The 20,335-nt window shown below is 39.5% G+C and overlaps 1 protein-coding gene across 1 annotated transcript in view; it reads right to left on the bottom strand.

Moving 5' to 3' along the window:
- LOC122803366 (sodium/potassium-transporting ATPase subunit alpha-1-like) overlaps positions 1 to 20,335 on the bottom strand; it is a 577,066-nt gene that overhangs the window by 48,462 nt on the left and 508,269 nt on the right. Inside the window, exon 21 of the mRNA XM_044072943.1 lies at positions 16,839 to 16,940. Within this exon, the coding sequence (XP_043928878.1) occupies positions 16,839 to 16,940 (102 nt within the window). The remainder of the gene's footprint in view (positions 1 to 16,838; positions 16,941 to 20,335) is intronic.

The raw sequence follows: 20,335 nt of genomic DNA on the forward strand, positions 1-20,335 counted from the left end.
AGTTAAGATTTGGATTGCTTCAGGTTATTTAAAAGCCTGATGTGGTTTGAAAGTTTGTTTCATGCCTTGAAGATGGCAATGGGGAATTTTGAGCCACCATAATAATTATTAAATTTCTGAGCAAATGTTAGTTTAACTTCTGAGGATCTTAGGGTACTATCTGGCACATGTCATTGGATGAGATTCGACAACATGGGTGTTTTAAGTGGATGGTAAACTATTTTGTGTTTTGTGAGTAGCTGGGAAAGGGTGATGTGTTGGGGTTCAAGCCACTTGAGGGTAGTGAGTGCCATGCAGTGATAGGAGTGATTTGGGAAGCTACAGGTAAATTTGCCAGTTTTGTTGTAGGAGCTTTCTAGTTTGTGTTTCATGAAAGAGTTGAGATTTGTGAATATTGTTGAGCCATATAGGAGGGTAGAAAGGAAAAGGGAGGAAGAGAGGTGGCAGCTATTTTTTTTTACTATGATTATTTGGCAGGTGCTTTGATCTGTAAAGACAGTCTGGTTTGCAGCATGTCTTTTTGACCACAGTGTCAATGCGCAGATCAAGTTTTACCTTGTTATCAGTGATAATTCCTAGTATTTTTGTCTTGGAGATGTCTTCAATTTTTGTGTTGTTTGAGAAGACAATATTAAGGTCAGTGTTGTTTTGATTTATGTTTTAGGAAGGAATAAGACTAGTTTGATTTTATTGGGGTTTAAGATCAATTGAGATTTAAATTTATCCAGTTTTCTATAGAGGCGAAAGCTTCTACTGTGGTGGTTTCTAAGGTGTGAAGTTTTGAGCTGAGCATACTAAAGATGAGTCATCAGGATATTATATTATGATGGTGAATTTTGATTCCTTGTGCATGTCATTAATGAAGATATTGAAGAGTACTGGCCCAAGTATGGAGCGTTGGGGGACTCCTGTAGTGATTGGAAGGAATGCGGAGTGGGAACCATTCCATTTTAAGGACTGGGTGCGATTATTTAGGTAGGTTGTAAACCAGTTAATTGATGGAGTTGTGAGGTCTATAACAGTCAGTCATTAGAGAAGCAGTTGATGTGAGACAGTGTGGATGACCTTTGACAAGTTTAGGAAAACAGTGGAGACATAATTATCTGAGTTCTAACTTTGATTAACGGTACCTAGGAAATGTAGTAAGTCAGTTTCGGTGGTGGGTGGGGTTGAAATCCATGTTGGGTAGGAAAATGTAAACGGTAAGGTAGAAAGGCTAGGAGCTGCTGATATATGCATTTTTCAAGCACTTTGGAGAGGGGAGTAAAGATTACTATAGGGTGATAGTCTGACAATGGATGTGCCACCTTTATGTAATACAATTATGAAGGAAGCTTTCCATAGGGTTGAGGGGTAGTCATCGGCAATTGATCTGTTAATTAGGATAGATACAGGGTAGAAAATGCTGTCAGCAGCTATGGTGAGCATTCAGGTGACAGGTTGTCTGAAGCTAGTATTGTGAGCTTTTTTTATTGTATATTTTGATGGTATTCATCTGGATGGTTGTTAAGCTGAGTTGGGGTGTAGAGTTCTGATCGAGAGGGGGGAGTTAGGTGGGGTGGGTATAGTTTGTTATGGTTAAGTAGATTACTGGATATGATGTGTTGGTTGAATTTGTCTACAGTGTCCTTGCTGGTTTCAGCCAAGCTGAGCTAAGGTGGGCTACCAGCCACAACTCTAAGCTGAGATACCAGATGACTAGAGGGTACTGAGCTTCCTAAAAAACACGTTACCTGTTTTTTTTTTTTTTTGCTTGATTATACTATTTACTGCACTTTTATACTTTTATTGTGTTTTGCTTATTTAATACTGTATGTTAATACTGTAAACTAAACTGCACTGCATTTGTCTGCCTCACTGTGCCTGTTAAATTGTACTTTGTTGCTGTTTTCACTGTTGAAAAGCTATTTTAAAATTTTCACTGTTTGCAAAGTAATTGTTACTATTTTTCACTGTTTGCAAAGCATCTATTCTGTTTGTTCTGTTTTCCAACCAAGCAGTGTTTCAAATAACTGATTTGTTTGCTGTTTAAAACATTTTTTAGTATCTCACCGCTGTTTAAAAATGTTTTTAGTGTTTCCTGCCTAAATTAGTGCAGCTAGTAGCTGTAGCATAGTCCAGATACAGGTTTATTGCATCTGGGTCTGCTTGTAGTAGCTGTTGTATTCTGAGCGGGATCTGTCAATATGTTCAAAGTTTCACTACTTCGAACCTCACTTCACCGAGTCCACTTGTTCGAAGTAGTGAAACTTCGAACATTGACTTCAGCAATCACACTACAGCGTGGAATGTGGATATTCCCTTTTCCCCACTGTAGTGCAATCTCAGATTTGGTATATTTAAGTAGGGGTTGTGGGGGTGCAGGGGGGTTTGCCCCCCTGCAAAAACATGTTTTAGTGTGTTTTTTTTTTTTTGGGTAGCCTGGGGAACTAGACTTCAGCAAAAGTGCACTTTTGTTTAAGTGGACTTTCGCTTAAGTGTAGGGTCTACTGCTCTATTTTGAAGAAGTGTATTTTCGATGTAGAGCAGTAGAACCATTCTGAGCACATTTTCCAAGCCATCTTTGACTGGAAAGGGCCCTTATGCACCCTTGTTAGAGAAGTGTGCTTACTGAAACCTGTCTGGTGAAGGATGATTGGTCTGGTCTAGGGCTTGCAGTAAGCACCCTCATTGGTTCTTTTGAGTTTTTTAAAAGCTTCTTAAAGTTTTTAGCTTCTTGTATTTAAGCCTTGTATTTGATCAGGTTTCTGCTTGTTTGGATGTTGAGCAGCAATACCCAATGCTGCGCAATTGTGCACCATAGCTGGACAGATAGTTTTGACAATTTTTCCCTTAGATACAGCTGTAGTACATTAGTGTACTCCTTGTCTTTAGTACATCTCCAGTCTAAGAAGTATTGCTAGTGAGCTGTGACATATTAAACCAACAGCCAAAAACCCAATTAGAAATACCCATCTATAGAGCACCTCCTAGATCATCCCTGAAAGCACCACATTTGTGATAACAGTTCTTCAAACCTAGCATTATGGGCAGTTGGGCTACCCTTGTTTCTCCTGCTAGCCTTGTTGACTTGGGTTTCCTGAGTCAGTGTAGCAACTGCCTCATGTACACTGACAACCCCCTACTAATAACTCACTCTAGAACAGAGTGCAAGAGATGTAGCTACACCAAGAATTTGAATCCCTGCTCTCTTGTACTCAGGAAAGTAACACTGAAGAGGTTATCAACTCACACACCACCAATCATGCACATAGTACTCATACAACACATAAATCAACATACATGGATGCTCTCTCAAAAAACTTACAGAAATACCATAGACCTCCAAAACAAAAGATCGCTACAATGAACACAGTTCCCACAGCACCCAAGACACATAGCAACACCACTGTCTCACCTACCAAGCCCTTAAGGCGTAACACTCAAAAAATAATGTTCTTGTCATTTGAGACTCCATAGTGAGACACACAGATGTCCCACTCACAAAATTAGATAAGGAAAAAGTCACAGTAAGCTGCTTGCTCGGTGCCAGGATTTGTCAGATCACGCATTTACTCAGGTCTTCAAAAACCAGTACCATTATAATTCTGTCATAGCTCATGTTGGAGTGAAAGACCTGAAATGTACCTCACTGCACTATATGAAGAGAGACATGACTGAGCTTTACGAGTATGTGTCCTAGACAGGTATGTCCCTAGCCTTCAGCTGCATATTGCCCTCACCTAGAACAATGCCACAGTATTAACAAAAAACAGTGATAGATCCCTCTCCATGGATTATGATGTGCATGAGGCCTACTTGACCAAACTGGAGTCAATACAAATATTGTCAAACACTCTGGTCAGGGGGATTTCAATTATCCCACCATCAACTGGGAAACCTACTCTAGCCATAACTCACTAGCACAAACGTTCCTTGACTTTGCTAACTCAAATGCCCTGGAACAAATTGTTCAAACCCCAGCTAGAAGAACAAACATACTAGACTTGGTTCTCACTAACATGACAAACAGATGCACCACTGCAACTGTTGGACCCTCATTAGTTAAATCTGACCACAAATCAGTCACCTTCGAGCTAGAACTAACACTAGAACTCACAAAGGGCGAAGTCAGACTAAAAACTTCACTAAAGCAAACTATACCCTCCTAGGGGAAGGTATAAATGCATTCCAAGCCACACCCCCAGCTGGAAGTGGTAACTACACCAAACTTACACTAAAGCCCTGTACAGTCATTTATATAAGTGTATAGACTCGGCTGTTCCAGAGAGAATCAAAGCCAGAGCCCAAGGTAAAAAAAAGCCACCCTGATGGACATCCAGCATCAACAAACTTTACAACAAATGGAAAACATTGGTGTCTAAGAAAACTAAGGCGAGGCCCCAACAGTGGAAAAGCACCCTCCACAGCCTCAACAGGCAAATAAGGCAACATGCCAAATCCTCTAAGGGTAACTTTGAGTAAAACTTAGCAATCACAGCCAAGGATAATTATTAGGCCTTTTACAGCTATGTATGTAACCTAAAAGGTTGGACCCAAACATGTGCCAAACTAGTGACTAATGGTATCACACACATTGATCCCACTGAGATAGCAAACCTGCTAGTGGACAGATTTGGTGAAAATTTAATTCCCTTATCCCCTCTAAACTTATCACAAACCTTGCCCCCTCTAAACTTATCACAAACCTTGCCCCAACCCCCACCCTACATATATGAAGAGCAGGTCATTAAAGCCTTGTCTAAGACAAAAAACACAGCCTCTATGGGACCAGACGCCATCCTAGGCTGTCTTCTAAACAAACAAAAACATGAACTAACATCACCATTAAGTACTCCATTCAATCACAACCTAACCACTTGTTTTCATTCTGTGGAATGGAGAGCAGCAACAGTTATTCCTCTCCACAAAGGTGGTCTAGCTACAGACCTAGGGAATTCTAGGCCCATAATTCTGACCAGCCTCATCTGCATATTCATGGAATGTATCATCATGGAAATCATAAATATAGACTAGGCGACCTCCAAACCTTGGATCTGACCCAATTCGGCTTCATCAAGGGCAGATCCTGACTGTTAAACCTGGTGCATTTCTTTGAAAATGTTTCCAGGGCCATTGATGAGGGCAAATATGTGCACACAGCATACCTTAACTTGGCAAAGGCCTTTGACACAAACACACACTCAGGCATTACCGATAAACTTAGCAAATTGAATGTAAACCTCCTTCTTGTAACATGGGTTGCCAACTGGCTCACAAACCTGTCACACTCCATCAAAGTAGGTGACTCCACATCATCCTAAATACAGTACTGGATATTGACTACAGTATCTATGGTAATGCATTGGGATGAAGCAGCTAGGCTTGAAATTGCCACCAGGTCAATAGCTTAGTAAGCTCTTATCATCCTATGATAAGGGTTTGACTGGGTTTTCTGCCTAGTTTTAGGATGTTGTTTAAGTTTTGCCAAAATCTTGTCTTTTTTTGTGTGTAGGTTTGGTCCAGTTTGTAGAGAAGTAGTTCTTTTTATCATAATGAATGTGTGCCTTTGTGCCATTTCTAAGGCACCAATATCAGTCTAGGTAGGACTGGGTCCTACTTTTGTGCTATTGTTTCCAGGCTTTGCCTCTCTTTCTCATGAGTTGTTTGGTTTGCCATGTGAGCTGTGGTGCAGAATTTATTTTTCACCTTTTATCTCTCAGTGTAGTATGGCTGAGAAGGATTTACTAAAGTGACGGGTACCTTCATCTAGAAGCAGATATTTGAGGGATTCCCAGTCACATTTTTTTAAGTATGCCATTAAATATGGATTTATCAAAACATGTTAAGTTTCTCACAGAGTTGAAGTATAGTGGTTTGGGGTGCTTGTGGTATTCTCTCTTGATGTTGGTGGGTAATGATCATGGAGAGAGAATTTGGGTGGGTGCTGGGTAGCTTAATTACTTCAGGGTTGGTTGACAGTATGCAATCTAGTGTGGATTTTTTTTCATACTTTGTCAAATTGGGTTGTTTTTTTGGATCAGATGAGTGAAATGATAGAGGTTAATATTATGAGGGGGTACAGTTAGGTTTGTCAGAGGTCCAATCTATGTTAAGGTTACTGAGCAAGATGGTTTCATGGTTAAAATTAGATGATAAGTAGCAAAGTATGTTTTTGGTAGTCTTGGCATGTTTGGGGAAGTGGATGTAGGTAGCTACAATGAATTTTGGATTTCTAATTGTTTATATGCAGTTTGACTATTAGTTTTTCTTCATTGATGTATTGTGGAATAGTTGGGAAGTGGGTATGGATTTGTTAGGTGGCTTGAATGATGACGGCCACAGCTCCAGTGCATTTACCTATTCAGTCATTCCTAATGATGGTGTAACTGGGAGAAATTATTTCTTCTTAACATCTAATCCTAAGAATTGCACACTCAAAAGTGCAGCATTGCCTTGATACTGCATAGCAGTGTCAGTAATGGAAAATGAAACCAATCATTCGAGATGGGAAAAGAACCCACAGCCTTCTGATGGACATTAGTGAATTTCTGTTATGCCTACATATGTTTACTAGAAATGTAACATTGAAACAACAATTTGGAAATGGCAATGAGGCAAGGGATGTTCAGTTTAAGAAAAACAAACAGTCTGTATGTACCAATATTGCCACATAATATAGAAACCTTCTTAACAGCGTGTGAAAATGCCATTTATAGCACAGGAAACAATATTTTTTAGAAGAAGGGGAAGTATAATTTGACTAAGAGTGAGCACAAAGCATTGTGTGACTTGCAGACTAATGATAGCATAGTTATAAGACCCGCTGACAAAGGGGGACCAGTGGTGATATTGAATGCTGACTTTTATAATACAGCTATGCAAGAAATGTTATTGGATCTAAATGTATATGCTGAAGTACCAACAACAATTGTGTTTGAAATGAGTGAACAGATTGCTAGTACCTTATATGAATGCATGTGTATGGAACTATTAAGTAAAGATCTTTTTAATTATTTCACTTTTGAAAATCCACTCATACCTCAAATCCATGGCCTCCCCAAGATACGCAAAGACCCATATAACCCGAAATTTAGACCTATAGCAGCAGGGGCAGGATGGCTAACAGAAGCCATCTCTATATACCTGGATAAGGAATTGAAGACAGCACTCAATGAATATGTATATGTCTTGAAAGACAAAGAACAGCTTTTAGTGGACCTTTATGGGGCAATGAAGCAAATGGGAACAGCAGATACGGGGATGCTGGCCACACTAGATGTAGTGTCTTTATTTACAAGTATACCCAATGACCATGGGATGAGCATAGTGAAATCAGTGTTGACAAGACAAGGAAAGTTCTCTAATACTAAGACAGACTTTCTCTGCATGTTACTAGAATTAGTATTAGAGCACAACATATTTATGTTCAATGGCATATGCTATAAGCAGTTGTCAGGGGTTGCCATGGACACAAGTTGTGCCAACACATATGCAAACCTGGTTATGGTTAACTGGGAATATGAACATCTATTAGGTAATCCCCAAATAGCCTTTTATAGGCATTTCATAGATGATCTTTTTATTTTTTGGAAAGGTGATGGTGAACAACTTAAATCCCTGTATGCATACCTAAATACTACCAGTGACTTTCTAAAGTTTACGATGAACTGTTCTGAGATGAGTTTAGACTTCCTGAATGTTACCACACACAGAGAAAATGATCAATGGTCTATGAAATTACATAGGAAAGAATGTTACAGACCATCTTTTCTACACAGAAACAGTATGCATAACCAAAGGATTTTTCCTAACATAATCAGTGGTCAGGCAATGAGAACATCTCGCTATGTTGTCAAGAGGAAGTGTATAGAAACGAGTTAACTAAGCTAAGAACAGGTTTCATTAATAGGGGGTATAGTGAACATGGAATTGAAAAGCTGTACCATAATGTACACAAAGAAAGAAAAGGTAAACCTAAGCCCTACTACTCTGATAGAGTAGGTAGTGACAGGGTAGGTATTAGGAATAGTGTATTACCATAAATTCTGATGGTTTTACCATACATGGGACGTGAACAGGTTTGAAACCATCATACGACAAAATTGGCATATGTTGTTAGTAGATGAGGATACTACCAACATAGTGGGTGGGCAACCACATTTTGCATTTAGAAATAAGAAAAATCTGAAACAGCAGCTTTGCTATCCAAGGACACCTGCTCTGATGGATAACAGAGTGAATGGTACCCATAGATGTGGAAAATGCACACAGTGCATTTATATAGATGAATCAAGGTTTTTTAAACACCCTGAAACAGGGCGTTTATGGGAGCTAAGGAATTCTGCTGATTGCAATACTAAGAATGTAGTGTAGGTAGCTCACTGCACAACATTTCCATTTTTATGTTGGCAAAACTAACCGTCACCTTAGGGAACGGATAAGGGATCATCTTTACTGCACTAAAAAAGGGCAACTGTATAGTGCTTTGGCTAAGCATACATTGGATAAGGGGGATGACCATATATTTTTGTTTCAGGTTTTACACATCCAGAATGTCAGCAATAGGATGGGGGACATAATCAATACTACTGAAAATATGGAAGTAAAATGGATTTTGCGTTTAGGAGCACATAGAGGTTTGGGTTTGAACGATAGTGTAAGGAGTACAACCTCTGCGAGTAAGGCAGCTGCAGGGTCCCAAAGAGCAAAGTATACAAACAGAAAGAAAACAGGACCAGCATACAAGGCACCTTAAAAATGAATTTATTGTTTGAGGTTCTTGAAAAACAGACCGGTTTCGGCAAATATCTAACAAAGCCTTCCTCAGTGTTTGAAAAACAACAGTAAAGAACCTGTATTTAAATACTCAAATGAGTCATGTGCTTAATTACATATGCTCATTCAGACCTGGCTTAAAGAGCCCACCAAGTTTAATAATCCATTGTTTCTCCATTTAATTTAATAAATTATGCCAACCTGATTTATTATGCCTGGATCTTCTGATTTTATCAATGATGGTAAAACTAAAAGTAACATTTGGATGTACCAAAGAATGTTTGCATAAAGCATTGGTGTCTCTCTTATGTCTGATATCACTAAAATGTTCAGAGATTTGAAGCTTCAAGGGTCTAGAGGTTTGGCCTATATAGAATGCAGGGCATGTGCATTTGGCCAAATAAATGACCCAATCTGAGGAACAGTTAGCAAAAAATGTTATATTGAATACATCAATCAAAGGAAGTCTCTGGAAGAGTGCTGTTATGTGTCCAAAAAGTATTTATTAAAATCAAGTAAAAAACACACAAAATTTCCAAAGGATTAGCGCTTTCGGGTGTTAACCCTTCATCAGATCATCTGAAGCGCTAATCCTTTGGAAATTTTGTGTGGTTTTTACTTGATTTTAATAAATACTTTTTGGACACATAACAGCACTCTTCCAGAGACTTCCTTTGATTCGTGTGGTTTTCCATTTGTGTCTTCTGGTTGAGTTATCAGCATCAAGCATTGTGTTCTTTGGATTTATATTGAATACATGAGAGGTGTTTTGACTGCTGAAACTGGTGGTTTTAAGTATGATGTTGCAATAGGTACAGTGTCCACAAGGGAAGCAACCAATTAGTGGATCCCCTGATAATGTGGTCTGAATACTTTTAGAGCATTTATTTTCAAGATGTTTAAAGTGATTAAAAAGGCAGATAGGTTTTTGCCTTTACGAAAGGAAAACAAACATCTGTCTCCAAGAATGTCCTGAAGTCTAGGTTCACATGTTAATATGTTCCAATTGTGTTGAACAATTTGCATCAATGTATTGGTATTCCGACCGTATGTGGTGATGAATCTAGGTACTGCTGAGGGTGATTTGTGTCTAGTTTTGTAGCGAAGTAATATAGTACGTTCCATCTGGTCAACTGTGTGTTTGGAATGTTTGTTTTCCTTTCATAAAGGCAAAAACCTATCTGCCTTTTTTAATCACTTTAAACATCTTGAAAAGAAAGGCTTTAAAAGTATTCAGACCACATTATCAGGGGATCCACTAATTGGTTGTTTCCCTTGTGGACACGGTACCTATTGCAACATCATACTTAAAACTACCAGTTTCAGCAGTCAAAACACCTCTCATGTATTCAATATAACATTTTTTGCTAACTGTTCCTCAGATTGGCTCATTTATTTGGCCAAATGCACATGCCCTGCATTCTATATAGGCCAAACCTCCAGACCCTTGAAGCTTCAAATCTCTGAACATTTTAGTGATATCAGACATAAATGAGACACCAATGCTTTATACAAACATTCTTTGGTACATCAAAATGCTACTTTTAGTTTTACCATCATTGACAAAATCAGAAAATCCAGGCATAATAAATCAGGTTGGCATAATTTATTAAATTCAATGGAGAAAAAATGGATTATTAAACTTGGTGGGCTCTTTAAGCCAGGTCTGAATGAGCATATGTAATTAAGCACATGACTCATTTGAGTATTTAAATACAGGTTCTTTATCGTTGTTTTTCAAACACTGAGGAAGGCTTTGTTAGATATTTGCTGAAACCGGTCTGTTTTTCAAGAACCTCAAACAATAAATTAATTTTTAAGGTGCCTTATATGCTGGTCCTGTTTTCTTTCTGTTTGAACGATGGTGTTCCATTGAAGCCAGTGCTAAAATCTAGAAGGTTAAAATAAAATAAAAAAATAATAATACTATTTTAACAAGAGAAGACCACATACACACTTGCAGGGGTTTGGGTCAATATGACAGTATTTCTTGAGCTGTTTTTAGCACAGATATCATTAAAGACAAGCATTTGTTGAGATGTATATATTAAAGCATATGTATTCACTAGGTGGACAATATGTGCATTTATTAGGTAGAATATATGTATTCATTAGGTTGTTGAGTGTGTACTGCTTATACTTTTATATATATATATATATATATATATATATATATATATATATATATATATATATATATATATATATATTTTTATGTTTATATCTATGCACATAAGTAGTTACTAAATGGGGAATATGAATATATGTATTTATCCATTGACATTTTATGTATTTTATTTATATTTATCCACGTCCCTTATCTTTACAGTTTGTGTATGTGGTTTTTAAACAGAGTTTTTCTGACTTCAGCAATTAACTAAGGGCAAAACGTAACCATAGTAATTAATTGATTGCTGAGTGTTGAATTAACTTTGAGTGGTAGGATTGGTTATTCTAGTAATGAATTAAAGTATTTAAGTGCTGTTGCTGTTTGAATGAACTTGAACTGTCTGATGAAGCAATGGTTACCATTGTGAAAGCGCACACCATTTTGTATTAAAAAAGATTTTACTTTGTCGTGGTTCAGCTTCTTTATTCCAGCTACCTTCCTACTGAGAACCTGTGTTTCAAAATTTTCAACTTCTGGGCTGGTTTGGATTTATTTGTTTGCTGCTTGTGTATCTAATGATGGTGGAAGGAACTGTGAACATTGTAGAGGATGCAACAGTTGGTGTGAATGTGGAAAGGAGACTTTTGAATTTGCTGACAAATCAAGATAACCAACTGCTACAAACGGATACTTTTAATATGAACTCTGAGACTGTTAATACTAACAACATCAATGAAGCTGAGATAGACAATTTGAAAAGAAATGTGGAGAATGATTTGTATAGGTTTAAGTGGCTCCAGAGCCAATGGTTCCATTTTGAAGCCTGCTTAAACCTAAATGTTATACCGAGGGGACTCAGAGTTCTTAATATGCCCACATATGGAAACACCTACCCCACTTTGTTAGCCCAGTGGCAACAAATTAATCTTAACACCAGTAAAGCATATATACAATTGTTGCTGGACTTTTTTAAGCCAGTGGAACAAGAGCTTGTACAAGTGTGTGTGTGTGTGTGTGTGTGTGTGTGTGTGTGTGTGTGTGTGTGTGTGTGTGTGTGTGTGTGTGTGTGTGTGTTGCAATGCCTAGAGTAGCGTGCTACATTTTCATGTTCAATTATGCACATATGGTAGAGTATGTATAAATGTATGTGTGTGTGTGTGTATGAGCATGCATATGTCTCCACGTGTGCTTGTCATGCATATGAATTATCCAGAATATTGGAAAAGATTAGTAGGAACAGACAGGTAGTATACATACCTTCATGACCAACATCCAAATGAGCATGGCCATTGTATGGTACTATCTGATAATGGCCGGTAGTGTTGCTACCCTAGAAAAACAAGTTGCACTTCAAAATGAAACTAATGGGTGACAGATGGTGTCATGGGTTCTTGGAGCTGGAGATCGACAGTCAATGCATTTACATGTAACAAATACATGCAAATAAAAAATGATAGCAACCATAAAAAAAAGATCTGTAGTGAGCTTTGAAAATGAGAACTATAAACTCTTTTGTATGGGTTAAACATTTAAATTTTGTTAAACTTTGCAGTAAAAGAGAACTAAAACTGATGTAACACGTTCCATATCTAAGTCCTTTCATGGGTAAATATTGTTGTTCATTCTTTAGCTTAAATTTTAGACAAAGTGTGGACTTAAACATTCTTCCCAGACACCACATGTACATAGGTTCATAGGTGTGTGCTAGGCTAATGGCCCTGGCGCTTTACAAGCCTATCCCGTAGGATTACCCTGGCATCATGCCATCTGACCTTAGTTTCCAGTGTCTCTGTCGAGTACATCTACCGGAGTGATCCCAGAGGAGAATTTTCTATTTCCCATCCACTCATCAAGATTTCTCTTGAAGTGGGCCAGTGAGGTGCTCTGTTTTATAGCATGGGCAGTCTCTGGTTTATGAATCTGTCTCTCCAGCATGTTCTGTTGATTGTGGTAATGAGGTTGAGGTCTCTGGAGTGTGTGGTGTGGAGGGATTGGGATTTCTTTAGATGTAGCATTTCTAACAGAGATGGGTTAGACATGGCTTTATAAGTCAAGCAGAGATCACCTCTAAGTAGGCGATATGAGACAGAGAATAGTTTGAGTTTTTTGAGTCTGTTCATACAGAACAAGTGTTTAAGGTCTAGGATCCTCTTTGTGATGTACTTTTTTGGTCTCTCCATTTGTTGCAGGTGCCTAGTGAGGTACGTGCCAAATGGGACATTGTACTCAATGATTGGCCTAATAAGGGAAGAGCAGAGGGAGGCAATGACCTCCTTCTTCCTGGATGCAAAACCCTTAGTAATGAGATGTGCCACATAGAAGGACTTTCTGACCATAGTGGCAGTGAGGTGGTCAAAAGAGAGGTTGCTGTCAGCTTGTGTTTCCAGATCTCTTATAATGTCTTATGTGTTCAGTGGACTACCATCGATGTGGTAGTTCATGGGAACTGGGTTTTTCCCAAAGGGAATGACAACACATTTTTTGGCATTGAGCTTGAGGCCATGGTTCTAACACCTGTCGTTGGTCTCAGTGAGGCCTTTCTGTAGGATGACAACATCACTTGGTGAGTTAATAATGGCACCCAACTTGCAACCATCTGTGAACTTTGTCAGCCAGAGTCCCTTCATGTTGGACTGGACTTCTGAGAAGTAGATACCAAACAGGAGAGGACCCAGGACTGATCCCTGTGGGACTCCACTCATGACTGGTCAGCAGTCTGACTTGGGGTCAGCTACTTTCACACTGTGGGTTCTATCTGTGAGCCAGTTTGCAACTCACCTAGTGATATTGGGGTTGATGCCTAGCTTAGTGAGTTTTTCTATGATTCCTGAGTGGGGAATGGTATCAAAGGCCTTGGCCAGATCAAGGTGGCTGTATGAAGCACCTTACCCTCATCCACAGCTCTGGTGACTGTCTCAAAGAAGTCAATCAAGTTGAGCAGGCATGATCTACCCTTCAGAAAACCAAACTGTGCAGAGTTTGGAGATTCCCTGTATCCTTGTTTATTAGGTCCATGATGATGCATTCCATAGCTTTGCATGTCAGACTTGTCAGGCTAATAGGGCAATAGTTTCCTGGGTCTGTAGTCACTCCTCCTTTGTGGAGAGAGGGATGACAGTAGCAGTGCGCCATTTGGTAGGGACAAAACCTGAGGTGAGGCTGTGATTGAACAGGGCACACAGGTATGGTGCCAGTTCACTCTGTAGTTCATGTAGAACACAGCCGGGATATTGTCAGGTCCCATAGAGGCTGTATTCTTGGCCTTGGACAGTGTTGTTTTTAACATGTGCAGCAGTAATAGTGGGTGCCTGGCAATCTACTGGTATTGTGATTGGTCCTTTGGGGGTAGAGAGAGAGGAAAAATTGGCACTGACTCTGTCGGCCAGTATATTGGCAATATCTGTTGGCTCAGTATAGGAGGTACCATTGTACAGTAGCTCAGAGCAAATCTGGCTATTGCCGTGGAGATTCTTTACATAACTATAGAAGGCCTTGTGGTTGTCTTTACTATCTGATGCAATTCTGTTTTCATAGTGAGCTTTAGAGGATTTGATGAGGGATCTCAACTTTTTGTTGAGGCTGATAAGGGAGTTTTTCCAGTCTTGGGACCACCTTATTCTGCATCAGTTTCTTCCTTCTGTTGTAGAGTTTGTTTATGGCAGGGGGCCACCAGATTGGCATTACTTTTTTTGGAGGAGAGCATCTTGGTACTATTGGGTGTGGTGAGATCCATGCATTTGTGTACATGTTCGCACAGTGCACTGGTGTATGATTCGGCGGTCATGCAACTATTCTCCATTTGCATGGTGCTGTGAAGTTTGCCACCTCTGTTCTTAGGAGCCCAAAGTTAGCTTTGGAGAAGTTTTTCATGGTGGTTACCTTTGCGGGGGGTGATGTGGTTTTCCAAGGTGATTAGTTTGTGGTCGGATCTAACCAGGGATGAGTTGACTATTGGTGTAGAGCAACCATCACCCATGTTAGTAATGACCAGGTCAAGGAATTTGCTACCTGTAGTGGGGGTAAGAATGAGATGTTCCAGGGCATTGGAATTAATGAAATCCAGGAAACATTGGGCAAGTGTATTGGTACATGAATAGTTTTCACAGTTAATGGAGGGTAGTTGAAGTCACCCAGTATGAGTGTATTAGGTTGGACCCTAATATTCTCCAGGGTGCTTAAGAACATGGAGTGAGTGTCTTGGGACATGGTTGGGGACCTATAATAGGGTACAACCTGAATCTCTTACCCAATGTTAGCTGCACCTGAAGTATCTCTGACGCATTATGTTGGGCTACCAGTCTGGTGGTGTGCTCATACTTTATGAATACGGAAACACCACCATCTTTGGAGCTTTGGTCCAAGTTCTAGGGCCGAAAGGTGTGGAATGAGTTACAGCCTGGTAGTACAGGGGTGCTTTCTGCTGCCTTAAACCAGGTCTCTGTTACAGCACAAATGTACATGTTCTCTAATTTAAGGAGTGCTTCGAGTGAGTGCATTTTCTGATTTTGACTTCTAGCATTGAGAAGCATGACCCTCAGATTGCATTTGTTTGTAGCCATTACGGTGGTAATTTGGTCTTTGGAACATCGCCTAAAAAGGCACTATAGATGTGGCAAGACCTTTGGCCAGTATCCAGAAGCCCAGGGGTGACAGATGCAGGCCATCTCTGGCAAAGCATCAAGGTCTGTCAACCATGTCATCCCAGGCAGACAGATACTGGATCCCCTTAGAATGACACCAGAAACTTAGCTAATTGTTGAAATCAATAATTTTCTGGTTGTACTGTCGTATCATTATGGGTGATGGTAGGATGCTGCACAGGGCTAGGGTCGTACCCACCTGGACTACATAATCTGAGAGCTCCTCCATGTATCTTTTCATGTAGTCCAGGGAGGTACGTCTCAGGTCATTCACACCCACATGTACAATGACAGAGTCATATTTGTACCTGTTGTTGAGGGACCTGAGTGCATGTGTTATATGGTGGATTCTGGCACCTGACAGGCAGCTGACTGTTACTTTCTCCTTATTCATCCTAGTAAGTGGAAGATCAGTGTGCTTCACTATTGAGTCACCTATGACTAGTGTGCTGGGCATGCTGTTTTGCCTTAGGGACTTTGGTTGAATGGCACACTGTTTAGGAGAGTTATGTGTCTTGTGATTAGTGTTATGTTGTGGTGGTTGAGTACGTTTCTGTGTTGGAGGTCTCTGCTGTTTGGGTAGATTTTTATTGAGAGCCTCCGCGATGTTGGGTGTGTGGTTTGTGTTTTTATGTGAAGGCAGTGCTGGTGTGTGTTCTGGAGGGCTATGTGTTCCATGTGGTGTGATGCAAGTGTTGACCTTCTCATCTTGATCAATTATTCCGGTCTTGGCTCTTCTCATTCTATAACATCAACAGATACTCTACTAACAGTCTTTTCTGCAGGTTCTGTAACAAAAATTACTATGTCCTTATTGCAGTATTATGTTGCTCTGTAAGATGCAGTAAAGATTACATTCTCTAAAGCATGAAATATGATTCTAAAATTGTTTAGATATCATAAAATGCAGAGTAGGAACATGGTGTCATAGATACCTCTCAACTTCTTTCCTGAAAAATTCTGGAAAAAAATATGAGGAACAGAGGCCAACACCAGGGACCCTTTTTAAATATTACTCCAATTCACTTAAAAAGTAACTAGCGCAATGGGTTTCGCATCAGCTCCATTTTTTTTGAACAGTAAGAAACATCAAATGCTAATGTCTGGGATTACTGTCTGACTGTAATGCTTGTTAATTTACTAGAAAATTAAACATTTTTGAGGGTTAGGACAATGTAAGATAAAATCAGTGGTCTATAAAATCAGGGATAGATGAAGGGTTTGCTGTCACATAAATGTAGAGGAAAAATTTATTATAATTATTATTTTAAAATTTGGAAACTCTCAATGTGTGGCACATGCAGCATGTCAGTATATAAAACAGCACTTACTTAACAGGGTACATCCTAAGGCCAATATCCATTCCAGGACAGTAAGACAGGAAGGCAGCTAGAGCAGTTTCTTCAAAGAAACCGAAGATCAGAACCTTGTTCCTGAAAAAAAAATTCAGTCTGTAAAATGAAATTTCAGGCAGGCCATGTAGTACAGATGATTAATTCTATGCTCCATTAATAAGCTTCACCTAGTGATTTAGGGTTTGATTCTATCAGCCTTCATTTGCCTGCTGTGTGACTGAACAAATGACTTAACCAGGCAGTGCCCTAAATCTGAGTCTGAAAAAGGTCTGCGTGGATCACAGCCTTTGGTGTATAAGGATGGATGCATGCTGCACACAAGCTGGAATATATTCATTTCATTTTTGCCATTAAAAGCACCAATATCTCTGAGCTGATCTGAAGCATTTCTTAACAAGCTACTCAGCTGATTACTAAATCTAGTAACAAAAGAAGAAACAGAGCACTAAGTCCTATACATCTGATGGCTTGGAGCAACCTTGCTTACAGCATTTAAAGCATATTAACATTCACTCCTTTAAAGGGGCTCCACACAAATATTGTACACAGAACAGACACTGTAAAGCAGGCAGCATAAAATAACTAGACAATGTTTAGACAGTCACTGCCATTACATGATGAACATAATTTTATTTACTAAATCTAAGTGTTTGTTTCTGATACATGACATATGGCTTACCTTAAACAGGTACTTTCTTTTTTCATTTAAACCTCTTTCATCTCTGATACTATCACTTTACTTGGCTTAGCCCTATATGCACTATATCCACCTGTACTAATCTTAATACCTGTCTCTGCTAGTGTTTAGTAACCACTGCCACAGCACAAATAAAAAACAGGGATAAAGCCTGGGAGCACTGGCGCAAAACCAAAACTCCCACAGCTAGACAGAAATTCCTAGAACTACGCAATAGAGTCAAAAAGCTAATAAAACGGGACGAATTCCAATACTACCAGTCTGCCCTAGACTCCTCACAACACAGCCCCAAACAATTCTGGTCCTCCATAAACTCCATCCTCCACCCAGGTAAAGTCTGTACCCCTCCTCCTAACATCCCTCACTCCTCAGAAAATATTGCTACCTCATTCAACACACACTTCACCCAAACCATACTATCACTAGCTAAACAACACAACCCCTCCCTCCAACCCACACCTTCAACTAGTAATCTCCCCACTGCCTTCTCTTTTTCTCCTGTACCTACCTCCAACATAAAAAAAACTCTTAACTAAACTTAAACCCACCAAATTAGCAGCAGACAGCCTCCCAAGTGAATACCTACAAATCGCAGCTGATACTCTGGTCTACCCAGTATCCATCTTGATTAACCGATCTCTGTCAGAAAGTTATGTTCCCACATTGTGGAAAGTTCACATATAATTCCCCTCCACAAAGGCGGACCCTCTGCAGAACTAACCAATTACTGCCCCATAGCTATTCTCTCTCCATTCTCCAAAATACTAGAGAGATGCATACACTCTCAGGTCTCACACTACCTCCTTACTAACAACCTCCTTTTCATTACTTAGCATGGTTTCCGACCAAACCATAGCACCACCACTGCCTTACTCTCCTTTACTAACACTATCCTTCAGCATAAAAACAATGGCTATCTATCTTCTGCTACTTTCCTAGACCTATCTAAAGCATTTGACATGGTCCCACACAAACAACTTATCTCTGTCCTCAATAACCTATCCTTCTCACAATCAGTCACCAACTGGTTTCAGAGTTACCTGTCTGACCGCCAACAGTCCATTGTATGGCAGAATGACATATCTCCCCAACTACCTGTCTCCATAGGGGTTCCCCAAGGATCCATCCTTGGACCCCTACTTTTCTCTGTTTACACCAATAATCTAGCCTCTGCCACAAAACATGGCACACTCATCCAATACGCAGATGACTCGACCATCATCTGCTCAGCCCAGTCCCTATCCAAACTGCAAAAAGTCACACAGGAACTTTCCTCTGTTGAAACATGGTTATCCGATGCCCAATTAATACTCAACCCAAACAAAACTAAACTACTCATCTTCCAACCCACCAAACATACTCAAAACAACTCTCACTTTAACATCACAGCAAAAGACAACACCACTATATACCCAACTGAACACACCAAATTGCTAGGAGTGGAAATAGACAATAAACTAAAATTTGACATTCACATATCCATGACCATAAAAAAAGTCCACAAAAAACTAGGAGCATTATACAGAAATAAACAATTTCTCACCAAAGCAGCAACGATTTCAATAGCAAATTCCCACCTTATCTCCACCCTACTTTATGCCTCTCCAGTATATACCAACCTAAGGCAATGTGATCTAAACAAGCTAGAGACCTGCTACAACAAAATCGCCAAATTCGCCACAGGAGCATCCTACCATAGTCACCACTGTCTCTCACTTGCTGAACTGGGCTGGCTTGAACTCCCTCACCTCCTTCAGTGGTATCAACTCTCACTCGCCCACAAACTAGTAAACCATCCACTAAATGTCCCATCCCTCCAGAATCTACTCCAACCCTATCGCACCACCAGACCACTAAGATCCAGCAACAAAAATCACTTGCAGATCACTAAAGCCAATAACTCTGCTGGTGAAGCACTTTTCTCTTGCACCATAGCCAAATTATGGAACTCACTCCCACCCACAATTACCTCCGTACCATCATGCACCAACTTCAAAACTTTATTAAAAGCGCACCTAAAAACATGCTGACTATGCCCTTGCAACTCCCACTCTAATATCACCCACCCCATCTTTCCACTCCACTAACTACCTTGATTATAGCAGGCTCAGATGCTCATAAGCCTAGTATTTATTATACAGCAGGAACTTCTCATTGTTACATTTGTTAATGCCTGTTATGTACTTCACAGATAAAGATTCTAGTTGTCTACTGATGTACTATGTTCTTCATCTGTGAATATGTTGTAAGTAATTGCTATGTTAAATTGTTAATCGCTATGTAATCCAATGTAACTACTGTCTGTTTATTTTACTGTGGAGCTTTTCTCCCCGGGCCTCCGCTGAAAATGGACCCACGTCCAGTCGGACACTCCCTGTCAACAAATTTAAATAAATAAATAAATAAATAAAATAAATAAATCTCTTTCCTGAATCCCACCTTTTCACCTTAGGGAAAATAAAGTACTATATATAGGAATCATGCTCAGTCTTAAGACATTGTCATCCATATTTTTATCCACTTGTGTAACTAATCTATGTCCTGTTTCATGTAATTAATTAATGTGTTCTCTATTTACAGCCCCTAAGGGCCATTCCAACAATTTACATTAAAGTAACAGCAGGTCGCAGCCATATATTCCTATTTTGCACTCAAGTATTTTATGTTTTCACTGACTCAACTCACATTTGATCAAAAATGTACATAGTTCTCCAAACATATTACGTATGTTCTGGGTTTTAGACAGTTTAAATAGTCCTTCATGTTCTACATTCTA

This window comes from Protopterus annectens, chromosome 5.part1, assembly GCF_019279795.1.
Source record: "Protopterus annectens isolate FY-2018-M chromosome 5.part1, PAN1.0, whole genome shotgun sequence".
Lineage (NCBI taxonomy): Eukaryota > Metazoa > Chordata > Ceratodontiformes > Protopteridae > Protopterus > Protopterus annectens.